The sequence below is a fragment of the Vanacampus margaritifer genome, chromosome 19 (assembly GCF_051991255.1).
Source record: "Vanacampus margaritifer isolate UIUO_Vmar chromosome 19, RoL_Vmar_1.0, whole genome shotgun sequence".
In the NCBI taxonomy this organism is placed as follows: Eukaryota; Metazoa; Chordata; class Actinopteri; order Syngnathiformes; family Syngnathidae; genus Vanacampus; species Vanacampus margaritifer.
Genome location: NC_135450.1, coordinates 1,582,415 through 1,605,988, shown reverse-complemented (window position 1 = coordinate 1,605,988; position 23,574 = coordinate 1,582,415). Strand labels below are relative to the sequence as shown.

Here is a 23,574-nt window from a genome sequence, read left to right as displayed (position 1 = left end):
GTTTGTGATCCATGACAGTATTGGTAGTATTCATTATTATGATTGATGGTAGTCGTAATAGTAATATTACTTGTTCTTAACATACACTTGCATAAACGCAAAGACACAAAGGGTGTGGATTGACAAATTTAATTGTACACAACGGAATTCTACAACACAAAGCGCTAGACGAAGCCAGGAGAAAAACAGTTACAGGGATGTGATTTTTCCGCTAATTCGCGGAATTCCGCTTTTTTTATCTCCCCCCCCAAAAAAAAATTCCGATTTTTTTTAATTTTTTTTTTAGTAGTTCATTGTGTATGCACATGACTCTGACAGATAACATCTTCTGCTATAACAAAGACATTTGTGGTATGGTCTAATATGAGTTACTTTTCATTTGGTCATGATACAATTATTTGTTCATGAAATTTGAACTCTTCCAACATTATTTATGTGTTAACTTAGTAATCACATTAGTTAGATATGATGATATTCTCAGTGATAGTTTTTAAAAGCAAAGGCAGTCTAATGTTTTTGAATGTGACTGATTTTGAGTTGCCTAAAACTGCCATTTTATATGGGATAGTTCAATATACATTGAAAATTTATGCTGTTGTTTTGTCTATTTCTTTGTCAATGTGAGTGCATTGAAAGTACTTAAAAACACGGAAAACCCATCAGCTCCGGGGGGCTTCGCCTCCCTTGTCCCCCCACCAGGGCACTGCCCTGGACCTAGCTGGGTACCAGCGGCCCCTAGACCCCCGGCTAAATTTTCAGATAATTTCACTTTGGTCAAATCACATCCCTGCAGTTAACAAAAGTCGCTTGCAAAGTATGCAAGGAAAATAAAGTAACAGAAATACACCCGAGGTCTGTAGAATTGCACAACGCAAATAATACAAAACGAGCTATACAAAGCGGATAAACTAAAAGTGACGTGGGAAAAACAACACGTGGACACCAATCACTCAAGCGTAAAGCTGAGGAAACACAAAACTACGGAGCAAAAATGGCTCAACACGTGGTTAACAAGCACTAAGGCAATAAGCCGAGGAAATAACAACATAAAACTATGTGTCAAAAGACTCACGTGCGAAACTGGAAACGAAACAAAGCTAGAGATAGGAATTTGGAACACAAAGTCAGAATAAAGCTCTTGGGCGAGGACGTAGCAAGGTCAATACTCTGACGAGGAGTGTCGGCAGTTCCAGACCTTATAAAGCGTTGATTTGTGAATGAGAAACAGGTACGGCGTAGGAGGACACCCCCTCTACTCAATCAGAGACTGAAAAAAACACAACGCAATGAAAGCACAACCATAACACCATGATGATCCTGATGGCTTTCGTAATGTGCAGTCCCTTCACTCCAAGGCTCTTGAGGGCTCTGATGAGTGACTGGCCAACTCATCTGCATCCCATCTCAATAGGATTGCACTAGGTCCTCCACCCCTTACTTCGGCATTCACCTCCTCCATCCGGTCTTCCCAAGGGACAATCAACTCCAGCAAGACCACTTTTCTTTATGTTTCTGACACCAAGACAATGTCTGGCCTGAGTGTGGTCACTGTGATTTTTTCTGGAAATTTGAGTTGTTTTCCTAGGTCAACATGCAACTGCCAGTCCTGTGCTGTTACGAGCAGCCTCCCGGGTTGGCTCAGGCGTTGGTGTGGCTTCTCCCCGGTTCTTACGAAGGCAATATTGTGCCTTGCTGGTTGCTGGTAGTATTACTGTACAGTAAATGAAAGCTGCAATTGTCAGTAAAAATACTATAACCACGAACTGTTGTAGTAGTAGTAGTAATATTGATAATACTGTACTATAAAAGACATGTCAGTCAAAATACTATAACCACATTAGTAGTAGTAATGAAACTGTACAATAAACATTGTAGTCATGTCATGCAATTATTACTGCCCCAAACACTATTGGTAGTGATGATACTGTACAATAAATGAAAGCAGTAGTTGTATTAGTACAGTTAAAATTTCGTCCCATGAACAGTAACACCACTAGATACAAAGTTGAAACCAGTTGCATCTATAAAAAGTAAGAGTAATGTTGCTAATTTTAGCATCTCAAAATAAAATAAGTGTCTTGTCAATCATATAACTTATAAGACACAGAATATTAGCTACAAAAAGGTAAACAATCTTCCGTCCGTCCGTCTTCTAACGCTTATCCGGGGTCGGGTCGCGGGGGCAGCAGCTTTAGCAGGGAAGCCGAGAGACATAGTCTCTCCAGCGTGTCCTGGGTCGTCCCCGGGGCCTCCCCAGGGAGGCGTCCAGGAGGCATCCGAACCAGATGCCCGAGCCACCTCAACTGGTTCCTCTCAACGTGGAGGAGCAGCGACTCGACGCTGAGTCCCTCTCGGATGACCGAGCTTCTCACCCTATCTCTAAGGGAGAGCCCGGCTACCCTGCGGAGGAAACTCATTTCGGCCGCTTGTATCCGTGATCTTGTTCTTTCGGTTATGACCCACAGCCCGTGACCATAGGTGAGGGCAGGAACGTAGATCGACCGGTAAATCGAGAGCTTTGCCTTTCGGCTCAGCTCCTTCTACACCACAACGGACCGATACAGCATCCGCATCACTGCAGACGCTGCACCGATCCGCCTGTTGATCTCCCGCTCTAACCTACCCTCACTCGTGAACAAGACTCCAAGATACTTGAACTCCTCCACTTGGGGCAGGACCTCCTCCCCGACCCGGAGAGGACACTCCACCCTTTTCCGACTGAGGACCATGGTCTTGGATTTGGAGGTGCTGATCCTCATCCCAACCGCTTCACACTCGGCTGCGAACCGCTCCAGTGAGAGCTGGAGGTCACGGCTTGAAGAAGCCAACAGCACCACATCATCTGCAAAAAGCAGAGATGCAATGCTGAGGCCACCAAACCGGACCCCCTCAACGCCTCGGCTACGCCTAGAAATTCTGTCCATAAAAGTTATGAACAGAATTGGTGACAAAGGGCAACCTTGGCGGAGTCCAACCCTCACAGGAAACAAATTCGACTTACTGCCGGCAATGCGGACCAGACTCTGACATCGGTCGTACAGGGACCGGATAGCCCGTATCAGGGGGCTCGGTAACCCATACCGAAGCACCCCCCACAGAACTCCCCGAGGGACACGGTCAAAAATCTTGTTTGCTGTTTTCATGTTGCTGGTAGGCCTACTAACCAAGTTTATTCATTTTTATTACTTGAATACTCCCATCACTCCGAAAAAGTTGCGGTACAACAAAGTAATTTTTTTTAGAGGGTGCTTTCAGAGAGTCAAAAAGTGCTTTACAGTGCAAAGTACAAATATACAGTACAAATAAGATTACTATTAAAATAACATGAAATCACAGATCAACACAATTTTAAATACAATTGAAAGAGGTAACTTACAAATTGTCAGTTTTTTTTTTAACCTCATTTGAAGTCATGTGTTCGTTTGTCAACTGTGGCTGTTGCTTTAAGATCATGCACGTACTCGCACGTGCACCATGAACGAGCCTGACGCAGATGCTGCAGTTCCACTTTGGGCCAGAGGTGGCAATCGCGAGTAAAAATTTGATAAGGTGCACACAGATCCTTTAAAGGTGGTGTTTGCGCAATAAACATAACTACATGCATTAAAGTAAAGCTTTTAATAAACATTCAGACTATTTGTTCATATCAAACTACTGGGGTCTTTTTTTCCAATTGAAATTATGCAAGTAGCTGATTAGAAAAAGAGGATAAGAGTGTGCACTGTGCAGTAGATCAAAAAATGTGGAAGACATCTTTATAACAATAAATGTCAAAATAATTAACATAACAGGGGTTCTTCAAATTTGGTGGGCAAATTTAAACTTTTTAACTCTTTGACTGCCAAAAACGTTTAATAACGTTTAGTAAAATCCAAATGAGGACTGCCAAAGACGTTAAAAGATGTTCACTATGTTTTTTGGAGGGGGGGAACGGGTGGAGGAAAGCCTTGGCCAGCTGTGCTGAAAGTATCAAGTAGATCTAGTTAGTATAATGACTATTTTTGGGCACTAGATGGCAGCGATGACTCTCTTTGGACAAGATCGGGTAGGCGTCAGTAGTAGAAGACGTGAGGCGGAGCTAGAGTGTTGAGGGGAGAATGGCTGAGGAAGCGAAAATGGCGACCGGTTGCAAGCAGCTCACACTTGAGCAATTTTTTCAAAGACGAAAGGCATCGACCTTGCTATGCTAAAGAGCACATTGATGACGACAATGATGATGGTGACTCCGAGGTTGACGCCGAAGTTGGAAGCGTTGACGCGGCGGCTATGATCACGTCGTAAAGCCTCACCGGCTAGCGATGCTAACGCCGGAAAACGTGGTGCACAGGCAGACATTCAATTGGACGATGAAGAGTACCCCGAGTCCAATGCATATTCATCGGAGGAGTGGGTACAGTCTGATCACGGAGAAGACACTGGTTCTGGACTACGATGCCACCACGAATGGAGTGGATAAGATGGATCAGAACATCTCTTACCACCCGGTATAGGAACTGAAGGACATGAGGAAGCCAGACGTAACACCACCGTAACGTCACCGTATCATGATCCTCAGAGTCGACTTGATGGCAACATGGCCAAACACACACTGCAGTATATACCTGCTACTCCCCGAAAAAAAAGGCCGGCAAGAAAGTGTAGAGTCTGCACGCGAAGGGGCAATCGCAGTGAAACTAATCTGTTGTGCAAATCCTGCTTCGTCCCCTTGCACGCAGGAGAGTGTTACACAAAAAGAAAAACTCAAGTTGAAACATCCACACAATTGTAAATAGTACCACAGTTGCCCACATTTGTAAATAGTTTGCCAAATTGTTTTGTCAAATTGTTACACTGTTGAATGTAAATAAACGTATTTTGCTATCAAAAAACACTTTTTCATTGTTGGTGGTAGTGTTTTACAGAAGTAAAGCACTGTTTAGGTGTTTGTGGCATCATTCATGGAAAAAAAAAAGGTGTCAAATTCACTAGAGTGCATGAAATAATATAGTTTCATTAAAAGCTTGATTTCTCCGTATTTTGGTCCAAAACAGAGAATTTGGGTGAAACTAACCATTTTCTATTGTTGATTACTGAAAAACGGAATAAGGTAGAAACAAACTTCTTTTTCTGATGAAAGATGAGAGTCCAATCTTTCATTTGGTAGTATGTGTGTTTCCATAGTCCAAACACAAAATTTTCTGTGGACCTTGAAAGATCAGTCAAAATGCTTAAATCGGCTGGCACCCACAGCATCCCTTTTCTGAAAACGGCTGGCAGTCAAAGAGTTAATTAAGTTATTAATCACGATAAATCAAAATTATAAGATGTGATTTATATGATTAATATATATATATATATATATATATATATATATATATATATATATATATATATATATATATATATATATATATATATCGGGTCGCGGGGGCAGCAGCTTTAGGAGGAGGGATGCCCAGACTTCCCTCTCCCCAGCTGCTTCAACCAGCTCCTCTCGCGGGATCCCCCGGGCCAGCCGAGAGACATAGTCTCTCCAGCGTGTCATGGGTGGTCCCCAGGTCCTCCCGTCGGTTGGACATGCCCGGAACACCTCCCCGGGAAAGCTTCCAGGAGGCTTCTGAACCAGATGCCCGATTAACCTCAACTGGCTCCTCTCAGCGCGGAGGAGTTGCGGCTCGACCCTGAGTCCCTCCCGGATGACAGAGCTTCTCACCCTATCTCGAAGAGAGAGCCCGGACACCCTGCGGAGGAAACTCATTGTGGCCGCTTGTATCTGGGATCTTGTTCTTTCGGTCACGACCCACAGCTCGTGACCATAGGTGAGGGTAGGACTGTAGATCGATTGATAAATCGAGAGCTTCGCCTTTCGGCTCAGCTCCTCCTTCACCACAACGGACCGATAAAGAGTTCACATCACTGCAGACGCAGCACCGATCCACCTGTCAATCCCCCGCTCCATCCTGCCCTCACTCGTGAACAAAACCCCAAGATACTTGAACTCCTCCACTTGGGGAAGGATCTCATCCCCGACCCGGAGAGAGCACGCCACCCTTTTCCGACTGAGGACCATGGTCTCGGATTTGGAGGTGCTGATCTTCATCCCAACCGCTTCACACTTCAGTGTTGGAGATCACAGCCAACAGAAGCCAACAGCACCACGTCATCTGCCAAAAGCAGAGATGCAATGCTGAGGCCACCAAACCGGACCCCCTCAGCACCTTAGCTGCGCCTAGAAATTCTGTCCATAAAAGTTATGAACAGAATCGGTGACAAAGGGAATCCTTAGCGGAGTCCAACCCTCACTGGAAACAAATCTAACTTACTGCCGGCAATTCGGACCACCTCTGGCACCGGTTGTACAGGGACCACACAGTCCGTATCAAGGGGCTCGGTACCCCGTACTCCCAAAGCACCTCCCACAGGACTCCCCGAGGGACCCGGTCGAACGCCTTCTCCAAATCCTTAAAACACATGTAGACTGGTTGGGCGAACTCCCACTCACCCTCAAGGACCCTGCAAAGGGTGAAGAGCTGTCTAACCCTCACTGGAAACGAATCCAACTTATTGCCGGCAATGCAAACCAAACTCTGGCAACAGTCGTACAGGGACCGTATAGCCCGTATCAAGGGGCTCAATCCGTGACGAGCACAGAAGTCCAATAACAAAACATCACTCGGGTTCTGATCTCGGGGGGCGTTCCTCCCAATCACGCCTCTCTAGGTCTCACTGTCATTGCCCACGTGAGCATTGAAGTCCTCCAGCAGAACGAGGGAGTCCCCAGAGGGAACGCTCTCCAGCACACCCTCTAAGGACTCCAAAAAGGGTGGGTACTCTGAACTGCTGTTTGGTGCATATGCACAAAACAACAGTAAGGACCCGTCCCCCCACCCGAAGGCAGAGGGAGGCTACCCTCTTGTCTACTGGGGTGAACCCCAATTTACAGGCGCCAAGCCGGGGGGGCAATAAATATGCCCACACCTGCTCTGCGCCTTTTACCGTGGGCAACTCCAGAGTGGAAGAGAGTCCAATCCCTCTCAAGAGGACTGGTACCAGAGCCCAAGCTGTGTGTAGAGACGAGTCCGACTATGTCTAGTCGGAACTTCTTGGCCTCATATACCAGCTTGGACTCCTTCCCCGCCAGAGAGGTGACATTCCATGTCTCAAGCCAGCTTCTGTAGCCGGGGATCGGTCCAAGGTCCCCGCCTTTGGCTGCCACCCATCCCACTACGCACCCGACCCCTTATATATATAATATATATATATAGAGAGAGAGAGGGGGGGGTGGGGGAGGAGAAATTAGTTAACTGTATCAAACTGAAGAGTTTGTTGTATTTGTATTTGTTTTTATTTGGCTTTATTTTACCCAGCTGTCAGGTCGGCATTGCATATGAGGATCTGACTGTGACTTAACATGGCTTGAAATGGATGTGTAACAGAAGCTAGCTATTCAAGCCAGTTTTCAATCTCCAGGTCGTGAAAGCTCTGGAGGAGAGCTACCGTCTTCCAGCTCCTATGGACTGTGCCCCATGTCTGCATCAGCTTATGTTGGATTGTTGGACGAAAGACAGAGGAGAACGTCCCAAATTTGATCAGATTGTCAGCATTCTTGACAAGATGATTCGCAACCCCAACACACTAAAAACACCAGTTGGAACCTGTACAAGGTGAGGAACATCAAACATAATCATCAAATTTCTTTGCATTTCTTCTTTTTATTGTTGTGAAACCAATTCAAACCTTGAACTGCGTAGATGATAGCAGGGCTTTAAAATCATAGCAAGAATTTTCACCGTCTCACAAATTTAAGTGTATTGCAGCTATCAGCGGGATGCTCTTTCATTCTTTGTGGATTCGGCCCTCAAATATAGATGAATGAAGTCACTGTAAGTGCTTGACTTGATTTTACAGGACTTGGAATTTCTAAATACAGTCTGTATGTGGGAGTTCTTGCATGCGTATGTGTTTGTATGGTTGTGTGCATACGTGTATGCAAGCGTGTTTGTGTGTGGTTTTATGAGAAAGAATAACCAAAATGCATTTTAATAAGTCAACAAAAACAAATCATCAAATTTGTGACAGCTCATCTGTGGGAACCTCGGTTTTGGAGAGGGAGGACACATGATTGTGTCTAAATGTCTGGGAGATGCTTGTTGGCTATTGTCAAGGTGCCCTTGTGCAAGACATCATTCTCATGTTGCAGCACTGTTTGTATGTCGCTTTCACTCTGAATCTCTCCTTGCATGCCTCTGTCAGGTTCATTAAGCTGATTCATAAAAAAACACAAAACAATGAAGGAGAGAAGACACCTTGTACATTTTCACAAGCTAGCAAGGAGAACGGGCAGAGGGTGTGCCTCAGTTACAGCCTCCTACCGCTCTGAAGCACACTCTGCCGAGCCCTCTCTTTTTATTTCTTTAGGGCGGTCCCTGGTTACATGGGTGTTCCAACTCTACAGGGGTGTGGGGGGAACAGGATAGTTGGAACACAGTGTACTTGTTTGTCTGTGTGTGTGTGTGTGTGTGTGTGTGTGTGTGTGTGTGTGTGTGTGTGTGTGTGTGTGTGTGTGTGTGTGTGTGTGTGTGTGTGCATGTAAGTGCTGAGTACATGTGTGGTCAAGTTTGCAATAATTTCTTAATGGACAACAGCCGCTTTAGCGGACTGGTTCAATTCATTCCGCTGGGTTGGTTGTTCTTCTTCTTGTAGTCATCATGAGTCTTCTCCTGTTAATTAGCTGTTAGATACAACTACCTTAATATGCTATGTAGGAGCAGAGCAAAGCATTCTTTATTGCAAGCAGAAGCAATTCTTAATTGCAGCAAATAGTAAAGTGCTTATTCATGTAATAACTAATTGTACAATTTTCCTAACAGCCTCCATGTGTGTTATCTAATTCTGCATGAGGTGTGCAACAGGGTTATAGTTTTGCATTTTTTATTTTGTTTTGTAAATTCAGTTAGTTTTAATTAGTTTTTAGAGTAGGTTTGTTAGTTTCTATTTTTGGAAAATGGTTCGTTTTAGTTAAAAAAAAAACTGTTTTAGTATTAAATTAGTGTTTTTTTTTATCATATACTTTATGCAGTATTTATCGGGGGAATAAAAAGACCACTAAGTGTTGCATAATAAAGTAAAGTAAACTGCAATTTTAAACTATGTGATCTTCCGTCTCGTTATGGAGACACAGCAATACCAAAATAAATTCCTTTAAAATGAAACCTGAAAGCTCATGTATGATAATAATTGACAAAGATGAAAGTGCAAGTAAGATATAGATAGTTTTATGAATGCAAGATCTCATTTCTGTTCAGCATTTTTATTTTATTTTGTTAACAAAAATGCTTTTCAATTTTTGTTTTCGTCAACTAATAACATTGATGTGCAACACAAAATGTCCTAATGAGGACTCATTGAATATCCCTGTGGAGCCAGGGGTGGAAATGCACCTAAGGAATTAAGCAAGGAACAGCCCTCAGATATATCGTTGAGCTTACTTTTAGAAGCAAAGGGGGTCAGTTGCAAAGTGAGCTGGGTGTTGGCCAAGGGCGGAGACCTTACAGAAGCGAGCTCTAGGGACATGGAATGTCACCTCTCCAGCACTGAAGGAGCTTCAGATGGTTTGCGAGATCAAGAAATTCTGACCAGATATAGTTGTTTGTGATTATGCAACAGTGCACGCCTGTCAGCAACACATGTCTGTGCGGAAACATGAAATATTGGTTCTGGCAAATTCCGGGAGCGGCAAATATGTTTTTCCATTCATCCATCCGTCCATCCATCCGTCCATCCATCCATCCATCCATCCATCCATCCATCCATCCATCCAGCCATCCATTAGCTACCGCTTATCTGAGGTTGGGTCGCGGTGGCAGCAGCTTCAGCTAGGAAGCTCAGACTTCCCTCTCTCCAGCCACTTCGGCTCTTGTGAAGGGTTATCGAGGCGCTCTCAGGCCAGCGAGAGACATAGTCAATTCAGCATGTCCTGGGTCATCACCGGGGCCTCCTCCCAGTGGGACATGCCGTAACACTTCTCTGGGGAGGTGTCAAAGAGGCATCCAAGCCAGATGCCCGTGCAACGTGATGGAGCAACGGCTCGACTCTGAGTTCCTCCCGGATGACCGAGCTACTCACCCCATCTCTAAGGGAGAGCCGGGACACCCTGCGGAGGAAAATCATTTTGTTTGCTTTTGTTCTTTCAGTCACAACCCACAGCTCGTGACCATAGGTGAGGGTAGGAACGTAGATCAACCGATAAATCAAGAACTTTGCCTTTTGGCTCAGCTCCTTCTTTTACATCACATTGCATCACAGCAAACACTACACCGATCCGCCTGTCGATCTCCCCCTCCATCCTGCCCTCACTTGGGAACAAGACCCCAAGATACTTGAACTCCTCCACTTGGGGCAGTTTCTCATACCCGACCTGGAGAGGGCACCCTTTTCCGACTGAGGACCATGGTCTCACATTTGGAGGATTTGTTTCATCCCAACGGCTTCACAGTGTGAAGTTCACACTCCGAACCGCTCCAACGAAATGCGGAGATCGCGGCTTGAAGAAGCCAACAGCAGCACGTCATTTACAAAAAGCAGAGATGCAATGCTGAGGCCGCCAAACCACACCCCTTCACGACCTCTGCTGCACCTAGAAATTCTCTCCATAAAAGTTATGAACAGAGTCGGTGACAAAAGGCAGCCTTGGTGGAGTCTAACCCTTACTGGAAAACTAATCCGACTTACTGCCGGCAATGCGGCCCAAACAGGGCCCAAACAACCCGTATCAAGTTGCTCCGGTACCCTGTACTCCCGAAGCACCCCCCACAGAACTCCCCTAGGGACACGGTTGAACGCCTTTGCCAAGTCTACAAAGCACATGTAGACTGGTTGGGCGAATTTCCATGCACCCTCGATGACCTTGCCAAGGTGCAGAGATAGTCCACTGCTCATCCTGAATCCAAGATTCGATTACCCCCTACGAGCACCCCCGAACGGACCTTAGCAGAGAGGCTGAGGAGTGAGATCCCCCTGTAAGTAGAACACTTGATGACCTTCTTAGAAAGAGGGACCACCACACCAGTCTGCCAATCCAGAAGCTTGACACATTACGAGAATTACACCTCAGAAGCAAAACACTCTTCAATGGAAACACCTACGAGTCAAAATTGTACTTTTATAAATAGTAGTGCTGTCAGGTGATTATTTTTTTTTTTTAAATCTAATTAATTGCAGGATTTTTTATTATTTAATTTTATTAATCTATTTTAATCTCATATTTAATAGAGGTCCCAATTAATGAATTTGAATTCCAGGACATTACAAAATTGTAGTGCATGACTAATCAGTTGAATACACCAAAAAGAGAAGAGTGCTTCATAAGTGCTTCATAAATGAAATTCAAAAGAAAATGTTTAATCACATCTACAAACCATTTAGGCCATACATTATTTTAAAAGATAATCGAAGATTCAATTTTGTTTAATTTTTTTTTTTTTTTAACAATCTTTAATCTAAACTTCCACAAGCTGCGGTCCGTGTATGGAGGGCATGAGATGAACTGATAATAAATAGCTGTGGTGTTTTTTGAGCTAAACTAACAAACCGGTAATAACGAAAAGTGAGAGGTTAGAAGGAGAGATTAACAAAATATAAAGCTACAATATCTGGGTCATAACAACTCAAACCCAAAAGAGGAACTTTGGCTACAGCGTCAACTCCTCAAATCAAAAACCCACCCCTAGCTAGTTTACAGGATCTGGCAACAGACAACTAACGCTGTGTGTCCTTGAGCCAGTTGCTCAAACAAGCTTGTTTACATTGTCTTAAATGATAAGTCAGGCTAGGGCTGCTTTTTTCTTTTTTACAAAAGGTACAAATCACTGTGTTCTTGTTAATATCCCCGGTTTTGTTTTTTTTATGAATAAAGTTGTGTTTAACCACCAGCACTACTAGAATTTTAAGACAACTAGATCTCCCAGAGCCGTCATTTTGAGCCTAACATAGTTATTACTCACTGTTTTAAGTAGCTAATAAAATCCCTCTCTTGCTTTTCTGAGGCAGACGGGTGGTGGACCTTTATTGATTTTGATTATCAGGCTTGTACTGCCAAAAACGTCATGACTCCATCTCATCTAGCAGCCCTTTTTTTTTCTCCCTAACCGTACGTCCTACTGGGGTGCCTAAATGGCATCCCTGGATTTCCAACGTTTTCTGTGCCATCGCTCCACGACATTGCGTTCCGGACATAGAAGGCCAACAAACCCGTGATTTTTACCCATGATAGCAACCATTGCAGGCAGGGTGTTTGAAAATCATCGGTCCTCTGGAGGTCTTTGTGTGGGACATAATGCATTCCGCCATGGTGATCTAGCTTGTAGCAGCTATGAAGGGCCCTTGCAGTGCGGGCCACTTTGGGATACTGGGACGTTCGGGTACTGTAACATTGGAATTTAGATTTTTGGAAAATGGCACAATAAACTTTTAATATATAGATTTATTTTTTTGTGCCAGACCATGTGTGTGCAGTTTTCACGCATGTTTAGACCCTTATCTATGGTCTCTTTTCAAGGTTTCTTTCTTTTGAAATGAGAAATTAGATTTTGAGTTTTTCCTTGCTAAGTTGGGGTTTTAATCATGGAATGTCACCAATCCTTGTCACCTGGGGGCCCGTAAAGCCCATTCAGACTCTTTTGCGATTAAAAGCTCTATAGATCTGTGCATGTACATAGCTTAAACACAAAATGTCTTTGTCTCAGCTAAGTAACACCACAATTCAATATTTTCTTAAGTCAACCATCTTGGAAGTTTGGCGAATTTTTGTGCATTTTTAGGCCTACAAATACAACTTTGTTTTCTTGTAAAACTGTGTTTGTTTTTTATGTCTTTTTTTGTCATGTGGTGTTTGTCGTCCTTTGTGTGGACCCGTTGTGGACTGTTTGGAGCGTTTTGACTGAGAAGTTCATCAAAGGAGAATATCGGTACTTGATAGTTGCACCTTTTCGGCAGCATGTTTGCACCAGCGATGATTTTGATGGGGGCGCTATTTGACTATCGCTGCTTCACAGCTGCAGGGTGCTTGTGATTTTTGCGACTTAATGGACTGTATTTGATAGTGCCATTTTCTTCAGCCGAGATGTTGGCGCTTTTGAACAGTCTACTGTACGTTGGTGCAGAGGGATGGATGGTGGAGCGTTGGATGAGGAGAGAGGAGCGTGTGAGGTGTGTGGGAAATGTGTATGAGATGTGGAAAGAGAGTGGACATTTGTAAGTGAAGCAAATCTAAAAGGGACTGGAGAACTGAATCATTTTTTCTTTATGTATTTTACTCGTCAACGGATGCTACAGGTGCTTGTTTACTTTCAAACTTAGCTTGTAGCAGACGTGTGCGATGTCATACATGCTGTTATTGTGACGTACCTGATCCACTGGTGAAAGGAGACTTTGAATTTCTCCTCTTTCATCTATGTAAATCTAAATTTTGAACAAGTTTATTTTGGGGCTCTCATACACCACTAAAGTTCCTGACAGAATTCTAAAAATATGAATTCTCAGATAAATTGCTCAAGAAGTAAATTTCTATAGGTTGTCAGCTCTCTATATAGTTGTACTATGTATGCTTGCTGCAGGCCGGCGGTAGCCCACTGGACTATTTCTCAGAAATAGAGAAATTTGTCCAGTGGTGTGACCAGAATCATCTTGTGCTCAATGTGGGGAAGACAGAGGAGGTGATATTTGAGCCAAAAACTGTTGGTGACCACAGGCCAGTCGTCATTAAAAGCAACCACATCAGCCAGGTGCGTTCATACAGGTATCTGGGGGTCCACATCGACAACACACTCAGCTGGTGGGTACATGTTGGAAGTCTCTGCTCCAAACTCCAACGTATCTATTTCCTACGCAGACTTAGGGTCTATGGAGTGGAGCAGAGGATCATGCTGTTGTTCTACCGGGCTGCATTGGAAAGTATCATCAGATACGACAGAAAATTGTTACTGACCCGACTCACATTCTGCATCATGAGTTCCAGCTACTGCCTTCCGGCAGTAGATTCAGGGCCCCCAGAACCAGGCTGAACCGCTACAGGAACTCATTCCTGCCGACATCCATCAAACTGCTTAACAATCAACATTAACCCAGTGCAATAAGATATATGGTGCAATGTTGTGTGTGTGTAATATATGCAGCCGTGCTGTACATACTCATGTGTATATATATATATAGGAGTGTGTGTGTGTATATGGGTGTGTGCAGTCCTCATGTATGTACTTCTCTACACATGTACACTTCTGTGAAGACTTCTGGGAAGTCTTCTACTTATTGCTGCACTTCTTATTTATTTAATTTTATCTCTTTCTATTCTGTTGTTTTCTCTTTACTGTAAACTGCAGCTGGACGGAGTCCAGGAAAAAGTTCCCTACGGGGAAAATAAAAGTATATCGTATCGTATCGTATTGTACACTAGACTGACAATTGCCTTGGGCCTCGGCTGTTGTTGCATTGGTGAAGTTCCGTTTCTGTCTGTGCTTAAGCCGAGTTTATCAATAGTTGAGGTACAGTATGTGTAATGGTGAATTTTTGCACCTTTTTTTGAAACATTCAGCCACTTTTAATAATTAAAAAAAACACAGATGTATTTGGATTCTAATATTCTGCACAACATTTTAATGTTACACCTTACTACCTTAATATGCTCATCCACAGACCATTTAGTCCACTGTTGGATCAGAGAATACCCAACATCAATGCTTTCCACTCGGTGGAAGAGTGGCTGGTAGCCATCAAGATGGAGCGATACAGAGACAACTTCACATCAGCTGGCTGTATTTCCCTGGAATCTGTGGCCAGAATGTCAACTGAGTAAGTAGAGGGAAATACTTTGAAAAGCATCTTACGGCAATATTTCATGCCTTTTTTCACGCGTTTTGCAGTCCGGTTGAGTTTCGATGATTTGCAATCCTTAACAGTTCAAGTAAACACTTTATTCGATATCCATTTAAAGTTTTTCAAAATTTACAGTAAATAGAATGTAAAATTACTTAATCTATCCATCCATTATTTTGCTGCAAGCCCAGAATTGGGTCATGGGGTGTCCTTAATCACTATAATTAACTCTTATGACCTTGTAAACTCCTTAAGCTGTCTCTAAATTGCACTTGGCTGCTATAGGTGTTGATAATTTACACAGCCACTCCCACTGAACTCTGACAGTCGGGTCCACTACCCAAGTCCTGTTCTTTTCCTCTCCTGTCCCTGTTTTGTCCTGTCTTGTCCTTTCCTGCATCATCCTGTGGTGCAACACTCCTGTCCCACATAGAACTCGACGCCAATACAGTATATCCACTTCAGTTGCTGGAGGAACCGCAAGGATTCATTTTTCTATTAGGTTCACCTTAATGGCCTCATTGATACTTTATTTTAAGCATTTTCCCACCAGCGACATTAAAATTCAACAAAAGATCCAGCTTTAACAACTGCTCTTCAGGTCAAGCAACTCCTTCATTGGTGCTTCAATGAAGTCTCATCTAAAGTAGCCATGCCAACAGTTTTGTAGCATGTCACCTAACTGAGAAACAATTCTGCAAAGAAAACACCATAGGGACAAATATATCCACATTTCCACCTCTAGTAAATTTTGAATGTTTTGGCGACCGTAGCTCAGGATGTAGAGCGGGACATCCACTGTTCGAATCCCGCTCTCTGAGTCATGTGTCGTCGTGTCCTTGGGCAAGACACTTCACACACATTCTTCACACACAAACTAGTTCATAGTTCATAATTGAAATTTCAAACTAAGTTCATAGTTCCAAAATCAACTAGTTCATGCTTCGCCCCCGCACACCCCCTTCATTTTCAGTCTTTCATTTAAATTGTTTTATTTTTGTGTCAGATTCCCCTTAAGCATTACATTAACCTTATTTATTAATCATATTTATTTGATCTTATGTTCCAAGTCTTGGGACTAACCTGGGACCTTTTGTGCCTTGCCATATGGAAATGTTTGTTAGCATATTTGGATATTGGATATTTGTATCCTTGAATTTTGAAGATAGGAACATTTCTTGAATCTTTTAAATTAAACTATAAATATAACTTAAATGGACAAGGATAAATTAAATTAGTAAGATATTAAAATAAGAATACTTTATACTAAAATGGCAATTAAAAACATAAATAAATAATCTAGGGGAGTGTGGTGCCGAGCATGGATCCAGTACATGTATACACTTAAAATGAGACAGAAAAAGGTCAATTTTAGCTCTTTTAACTAAAGCTGTCAGTTCAACGTGTTAATTAGATTAATTAATTACGCTGCAAATTAGTGCGTTAACAAAAATAACGCAATTGATCCTGAGTGGCAAGTCAATGCGCAAGCATTAGAAAATTGGCCCAATGAGGGATCCATAGGCTTTAGTGGTGCATTGCAATGCAGTGACAACCAATCTAAAGTTGCACAAAGAACAGTAAGTAAGTTGTTTATCGGCTAATTGTCGTTGCTAGCTGTATGGTTAGTGAGACTGTGAATTCACTGGTAACACATTGCAAACACGGATCTGTTGCATCACTCTGGGTACACTCCCTGAAACCCTGACTCCTACTTTGATGGTAACCCGCAATAATATAATCTACAATGTTGGTAAAATGAGTCGAACGAACTTGAAACTCAAATTGTAGGACTTGTGAATCACTTGAGACTTGTCAGTCTTGACTTGGGACATGACTCGGGACTTGTTAGTCTTGACTTGGAACTTGACTCGGGACTTGAAGACAAAGACTTGAGACTTACTTGTGACTTGCAAAACAATTACTTACTCACACCTCTGGTGACAACAGCAGACATGGACGCAAGTGCAGATCAGGAGAGCGAGGGATACTTACTTGGACCTAGATCTCCCAGATCGTTCTATTCAATTAATTGTACATCTTTCGCGTCGCCGGGACCCACGTAGTTGGCGCCACTGGGTAACTGCCATTCAGCACAGAGGCTGTGGCTTTGGATACATGCTAGCTTACCATGACAAATAAATAACTATACTACAGAGGAGACTTTACAGCTACATTCTGAGACAAAACTGACAGGGAGTCTGACGAATCAGTAAAAAAAAAAAAAGGGCTGCTAGATGTGATGGAGTCATGATGTTTTGGGCAGTACAAGCCTGATAATCGAAATTATTAAATGTCCACCACCCGTCTGCCTAAGAAAAGCAAGAGAGGGGCATGCTAATGGTTAAATGGCAAGTTTATTTATAAAAAGAACAAAAGCTCAAAAACCACCACAGCTATTATCAGTTAATCTCATGCCATCCATACACCAAACCACATCTTGTGGAAGTTTAGATTAATTTTTTTCAAAAAAATTGGGAACAAAATTAAAATTTAGATTATCTTAAAATAATGCCTGGCCTAATTGGTTTGTTGATGTGCTTAAACTTTTTCTTTTTAATCAAATTTATGAAGCACTCTTCTCTTCTTGGCGTATTCAATTGATTAGTCATGCACTACAATTTTGTAATGTCCTAGAATTCAAATTCTTTATTTGAGGACCTTAAGCAGATATGAGATTACAATAGATTAATTAGACTAATTAATTTAAAATCCTGTAATTAATTAGATTATTTTTTTTGTTATCGCCTGACAGCACTACTTTTAATATAACTTGAAAAATTGCCTGTGAGTAGTGTTATCTTACCTGTGTGTCCACAGCGTTTGTGTGACACTGAGAAGAGACCAGCGGGATTTTTCCCGGTTGGCCGCCAGGGGGCGCTGTTTATTTCGGGCCACACAATTACAGTGCTTTTGGTGGAGACCTAGTCAGCCCCAGCATGACTAACTTGGAGTGGTCTGTATTTTCCCACTTGGTCGCCCTGAATTATGTACCTTTTGGGCGCTATTGTGTGCAGAATGGATCATGAGAAGTGATACACCGAATATTCGGCTGCCGAAAATAATTAAAATTAAAGCCGAAAGAATATGGCCGAAATAGGTTGTGGTGACGCAAGCAAGAAACTGCTGCAAGCAAGCGTCTGTTTGAAATAAACAGCGAACGCGGGGGTGAGTGTCCGCCTTTTTTTCTCGCTGGCTTTTCACTGTGTGAGTTTGCAATGATCGGTCGCAGCAGCTCCCAGGGTCATTGCGCACACCGGAGGAAAGGGGTGTCGCTTGGTGTACCAAATTTAAGTGGGTCGGGGAAAAAAAGAACTGCTGTGTACTGCAGTACAGGTGAGCCATTCTTTCTCCCGCAGCGCCTTCCCTTTTTTAAATTTTTTATAAGAGCCCCTCGAACGCTTAAGCTTTTTCACCGGCATCCCGGTGGCCGCGTTAAATACTTTAACCAATGCTAGCACTATTGCCATCAACAGTTTTAAACACGGAAACACTTACCGCTATCTCCGGGTGACGAGAGACCATTTCCTGAAGCCGATTAGCTGGTGCGAATACATTTATTTATTTATTTTTAAACGTTGGTGAACATAGTAAATGTGCCAATTTTAAGTGCGCCGCACCTTGTCCCACAGCATGCATCCGTCCCCGCCTGTGCGAACTACATTGACTATAAGGTGCAATCGCACCGCCCAAAAATGCTCAACCCTCATTTGGTGTTTAATGTATTATTAGCCAACATGTCTGCGGTGTGGGCACATTTCAATTTATATTGTGCTTTGTTAAAATGCCAGTGTTAAATAAATATTTTATAATATTATAATTGTAATTAATTATAATACATGCAACGATAGTGAAAATTGGCATAATTTTTTTCGGCGTTTCGGTTTTAGGCCAAGCATTTTTGGTTTCGGCCAAACATTTTCTTTGGTGGATCCCTTATCATAAGCATTTTTTAAGCAAGCACTGCTTGCGCTCTTGCGCTCTGTCTCGCTCGCTCGCTCACTCTCTCTCGCTCACTCCCTCTCTCGTAACGGCTTTGAGCTCTTTGCTCACTCTGTCTCCCCTCCCCCCACCTTAGCCAGGCTGCTGGCCGACATACAGCCAAAATAATTAAACAATACACTGAGTGTCCAGACTCTCAAAAGTAAACAAAGTCAGACAGCAGAAAAGAGTGGCGCAGAAAAGGTCACTTTGTCTCTCTCTCTCTCCCTCTCCTTACTCCTCCACTCTAGCCAGCGCCCGCTGGCCGACGCTACAGCGTCAAAGTAAAGTCAGATAGCAGAAAAGAATGAGAAAAGGCAATATTAAAGGAATGGAGCTGACGCACCAAATGTGCCCTATAGCTCAACTGTATGAAACATTGCAGAGCCATATAGAAGTGCATATGCCTGATGGCGAAGACCGTAAGTAGCTCCAACACAAAAACAAACAAAATAATGTGTAAATAAGGGTCCAATAGCATGTTTGGCTCATCATTTTTCTACTAGTCATTTAATGTTGTCGTATTTGCATTTGTTGAGAACAGTAGGTTACATTGAGGGAGAAAAAAACACACTAGAAGGAAGAGATCAATAGCAGGGCTTAGCCTGCTTTTTGGGCTTAAAAAAAATAGTAATTACATTGAAAATAAATATAGAAATGACTAGTTTTTAAATGTGACTGAAACTAACTTTTGCATTTTGTAGCCAATTTTGTAAATACTGCCCTCCCTAAGAGTAATTCAAGCAAATTCCAGCATAAGGAAGTTAAAGTGTGATTGCAGTTCATTATTTGAGCTCTTAAAAAATAGAAAATTCGTCTTGTGTGGTGTTGTCTTGCATGTCTCACCACGCCACTAGGTGACAGTAGTGTACACTGTATATGGATGTGCGGAGGCTGAAGGAGAGGAAGATAGTGTGGAAGCTAACTACGTTGAGAGTGCCTCCCGTTCTTCTATGCCTGCTTACAATACTACACAACATCTTGTACCTTGCCTTATTATCTCATTATTTTGGCTTTATGTTTAGAGAATATGAAAGGTGGTCAAATCAATTTCTTTAGCACTCTTGACTTTATTTATGTTTTCATAATTGTTCCGTTAGCCGGGCTGCCAGATAATGGCTTTTTCCTCCTTATTAAGGCTAGTTTGCAGTGTATTTACCCGGGGTTTCTCTTCGTAGCCTAACAAGAGAAAACCTGGCACACTTGAACAAAAAAACACTGCAGTCAAAACGGTTGATTGGCCCCAGAATTAGCTCGTTCCACAGACAACACGACCCCCACCCCCGAAATATTTTCTCATTGAATCTGCACCATATACTGTAATTGTGTGCGTTGATATACAGTGATTGTGTGAAGTTGTTTTTCATCAAAAATATGAGAGAAAATGTAATGTGAAATAGTTTTTGATCCGAAATGTTCAACATTATCTGCTGACAAAAAAAAAAAAACATACAGAGGTAAAATGATTGTCTTGGCTAAAACTAGACTAAAGCCTGGTTCACACGGCAAGATTTTAAAATTGTGGGCCGACTTCCAAACTCTGACACACCACACGTGAAGAGAAAAAAATCACGGCAATAACAGTCTTGAACGTACCGTGTGTGGTGTGTAGCCACACTGCACAATCAACACACCACACACGAGCCAAGTTCATTTATGAATGTGACGGGAAGTCTCGCAAAATCTCTCGAGATTAAACGTGACTTCCGAGTCAACAAACATGCACGACCAGTCGCAATACTTCCTGGTTTTCAGCCGAAAAAGCGGCATAAAAAGAAAAGGCATTGTTTAAAGGAGTGTAAATGGGTTCTGGGCAGCGAGGCATTGCTTGCCCTCGGTGCCACCCGGAGACCACATTATATAGTATGTGTGTGTGTGTGTGTATCTAAAAAAAAAAGAAAAAGTGTAATAGCGCAAGCACGGACCTTCTGCTGCGTCATGACTGTTTTGATTTTGGATTGCCCACCGGCTTCCTCGCCGGCTCGCTTTCTGATTGGCTGCACGTCACTGTCAACCGTCTGCGCGGTGGTTTGACCTTGGGGCACAAAGCACACGGCGCGAAGTCAGGCAAAAACAATACAACATGTTGAATATCCCTGATTTCAAGTCGGAGGTCCTTCCGAGCGCCGATATCGGGATGTGCCGTGTGTCGTGTCAACACATATCGTTTGCGTGTCGGCACGTCCTTGCGATTGTCGGGAGGAGAAATTCGGGGCTAAAATCGAGCCAATTCTCCTGCCGTGTGAAACAGGCTTTAAACATTGAATACAATTGTTTTCTTGGACTAGAATAAAGACTAAAATGCTAGATTTATAGTCGACTAAAAGTTGACTAAATTAAACTAACTATGATAAAAACTAGCATGCGTGATTGAAACTGGACTAAAACTGAGACTAAATTTAAAAATGTCTGATAAAATTAACATTACTTCACACAGCCACTGCAAACAGAAATGCATTTCAATCCAACTCCAGGCTACTGGAGATGAGGATTTCACGACGCTATGCGCTGGTCCTCATGGGAAATGTGGTCTTCAAGGCAAAACACTACCGCTTTTGTCCATATGGCGCTGCCATAATCAATGAAATTTTAAAAGTCTTTTGTGTTGCTTTAACACATAGGAATAAATAAAATGGATAAAAATCTCACAATCATAAGAAGATGAAATTGTAGCCCGGTGGCAGAGTACAGAAACAAAAACAATCACAAATGCGCGTGTGTGGTGGCATGTGGAGGACCCAAATTACTTCACAAAATAAATGCTGCTTCAATTCTGAAATGAATTCATAAAAATCAAAGAACAGTGTAATGTAAATAAGCTTTGTCACAAAATGTTTACAAAATGAACAACTGATGTGGTGTCATGTTTTCCAGGGATATGATGAGGTTGGGTATTACACTGGAGGACCATCAGAAAAAGCTGATGAGCAGCATTCAGACAATGAGATCTCGGATGCTGCATCTTCACAATACAGGTGTTCAGGTTTGATGACAGCCAATCTATTACCTTTATAGAATGTTGTCTGAGATGGAACTTGATTTGAATCAGAACTAATGGACATCTGATATCAAACTCCTGGAGTTGCACAACAAGTGGGAAAGAAAAAAATGAAGATCGTGGGCACCAAGTAGTGGAACAAATGCAAAAAACAACAACAATAATAGCAATCTGTCTTACTTTCTTATTTATTTTTTCAAATGAGCTAATGAACACATATCAAATTGATTCAAAATAATGTTTTGACTTCATGACGGAGTCACCTGCACACTATGGGAATGTTTTCTTCTTGCAAAGAACTAAAACTGAAGTGTTACTTTGGTAGGTTATTTTTTCCTCATTTCTTTGACATGCCATTGTGCATAAACAATTCATATTTCCTTCTACTTAGACTTGGAAACAGGGTATATACTTATACCTATTATTGTTATTTATGGAGGAAACCTCTTTTTCTATTGACACATTGGGAGACTATCTGAAACTTCATGTACAGCTGAAATACTGTACATTGTTTTGTGTTACAACACATTTTCAATTGAAATCTTTGTTCAAGTCTGCAACACCAATATTTTTCTAGATACAACCCCATGACTCTTTTAGGACGGCGTATTAGGACCACACACACACACACACACACACATATATATATATATATATATATTTAGAGGGTGGGGGCAATATTACGAGGAAAAAAACTTGCAAATTTGCCACTTCATAAAGTAGAACAATTTTACTCGTAAATTTCAGAGCATTTTTCGCGCAAATCTGCCACTTTATAAAGTTGGCAAATTTGCCACTTTACTTGGTGGCAGATTTGCGAGAAAAAAGTTCTGAAACTTACGACAAATACATGTAGGGTAGCTATAGTCTCATGTGAAGATTCATTGGTGGTTAATGGGACACCGTTTATAAAATGAAAAGGCAGGATGGAGACGGATTCAGATTCGGATTCATTCTTAATTTAAACTTCACTCGTCATATACGGCAGCTAGAGCGACAACACTTCTTTCCTGATCCCCTATCAGCTGACTAACACTAACCAATCAGAAGCTAGTACTTAAGGTAAATGCAAGTGAATGACAGAGCGCAGCAGATTCGACACATCAACTTAGCTACTTGCTACTTGCTAAAATGTATGAATGTGTAAATAATAATTATGGAAACATAAATGTACAGGTAAATATTCATTTGAACAAATTCACTTAAATGCTTGATCCTCAGAGTGTTGACCTTCGCAAGATGAGGCATCTTTATTGCTGGCCGTACCCAACGCTTCAAAGAGTGAATAGTTAACATGATATGGTTAATCTCTGCTAAAGCAATTACTATTTCCTTATTTGAAAACCCGACTGAAAAGTATTGGCACAAACATCCAATTAGAACGCTATGTGTATTTCTCGTAAATTTCTGAGTTTCTTTCTCGCAAATCTGCTACTTAATAAAATCGCAAATTTGCGACTTTATAAACTCGCAAACTTACGAGTTTTTTTCTTTGATTATTGCCCCACCCTCTAAAAAAATTGTTTTTAATATGTGGCCCTAATTTGCCGTCATACTCTTTGTCAAGTAGTAATAATCTAAGAATTTATCACAAAGACTTTATTTCTCCAATGACCACCTCCCACCCAGTACCTCGTTTTGCCATAATTTTTGCCTAAATGTTGCACTGTTCTGTGTAGATATTTCAGCTGCAAATCCTGTACCTCTTAAAGATCAGAACAATGAACGTATTACTGGCCTTAAAAAGA

At 42.2% G+C, this 23,574-nt stretch overlaps 1 protein-coding gene across 7 annotated transcripts in view; it reads left to right on the top strand.

Moving 5' to 3' along the window:
• Positions 1-23,574, top strand: part of epha7 (eph receptor A7) — a 148,537-nt gene that overhangs the window by 94,927 nt on the left and 30,036 nt on the right. For 4 of the 7 annotated variants that reach the window (XM_077551871.1, XM_077551868.1, XM_077551872.1 and 1 more), the window contains 3 exons: positions 7,450-7,643; positions 14,668-14,823; positions 21,703-23,574. The exon at positions 21,703-23,574 is cut by the window's right edge and continues 490 nt beyond it. In XM_077551871.1, the coding sequence (XP_077407997.1) occupies positions 7,450-7,643; positions 14,668-14,823; positions 21,703-21,817 (465 nt within the window). In that variant the 3' untranslated portion in view covers positions 21,818-23,574. The other 3 variants (XR_013289320.1, XR_013289321.1, XM_077551869.1) reach the window with 3 other exon arrangements.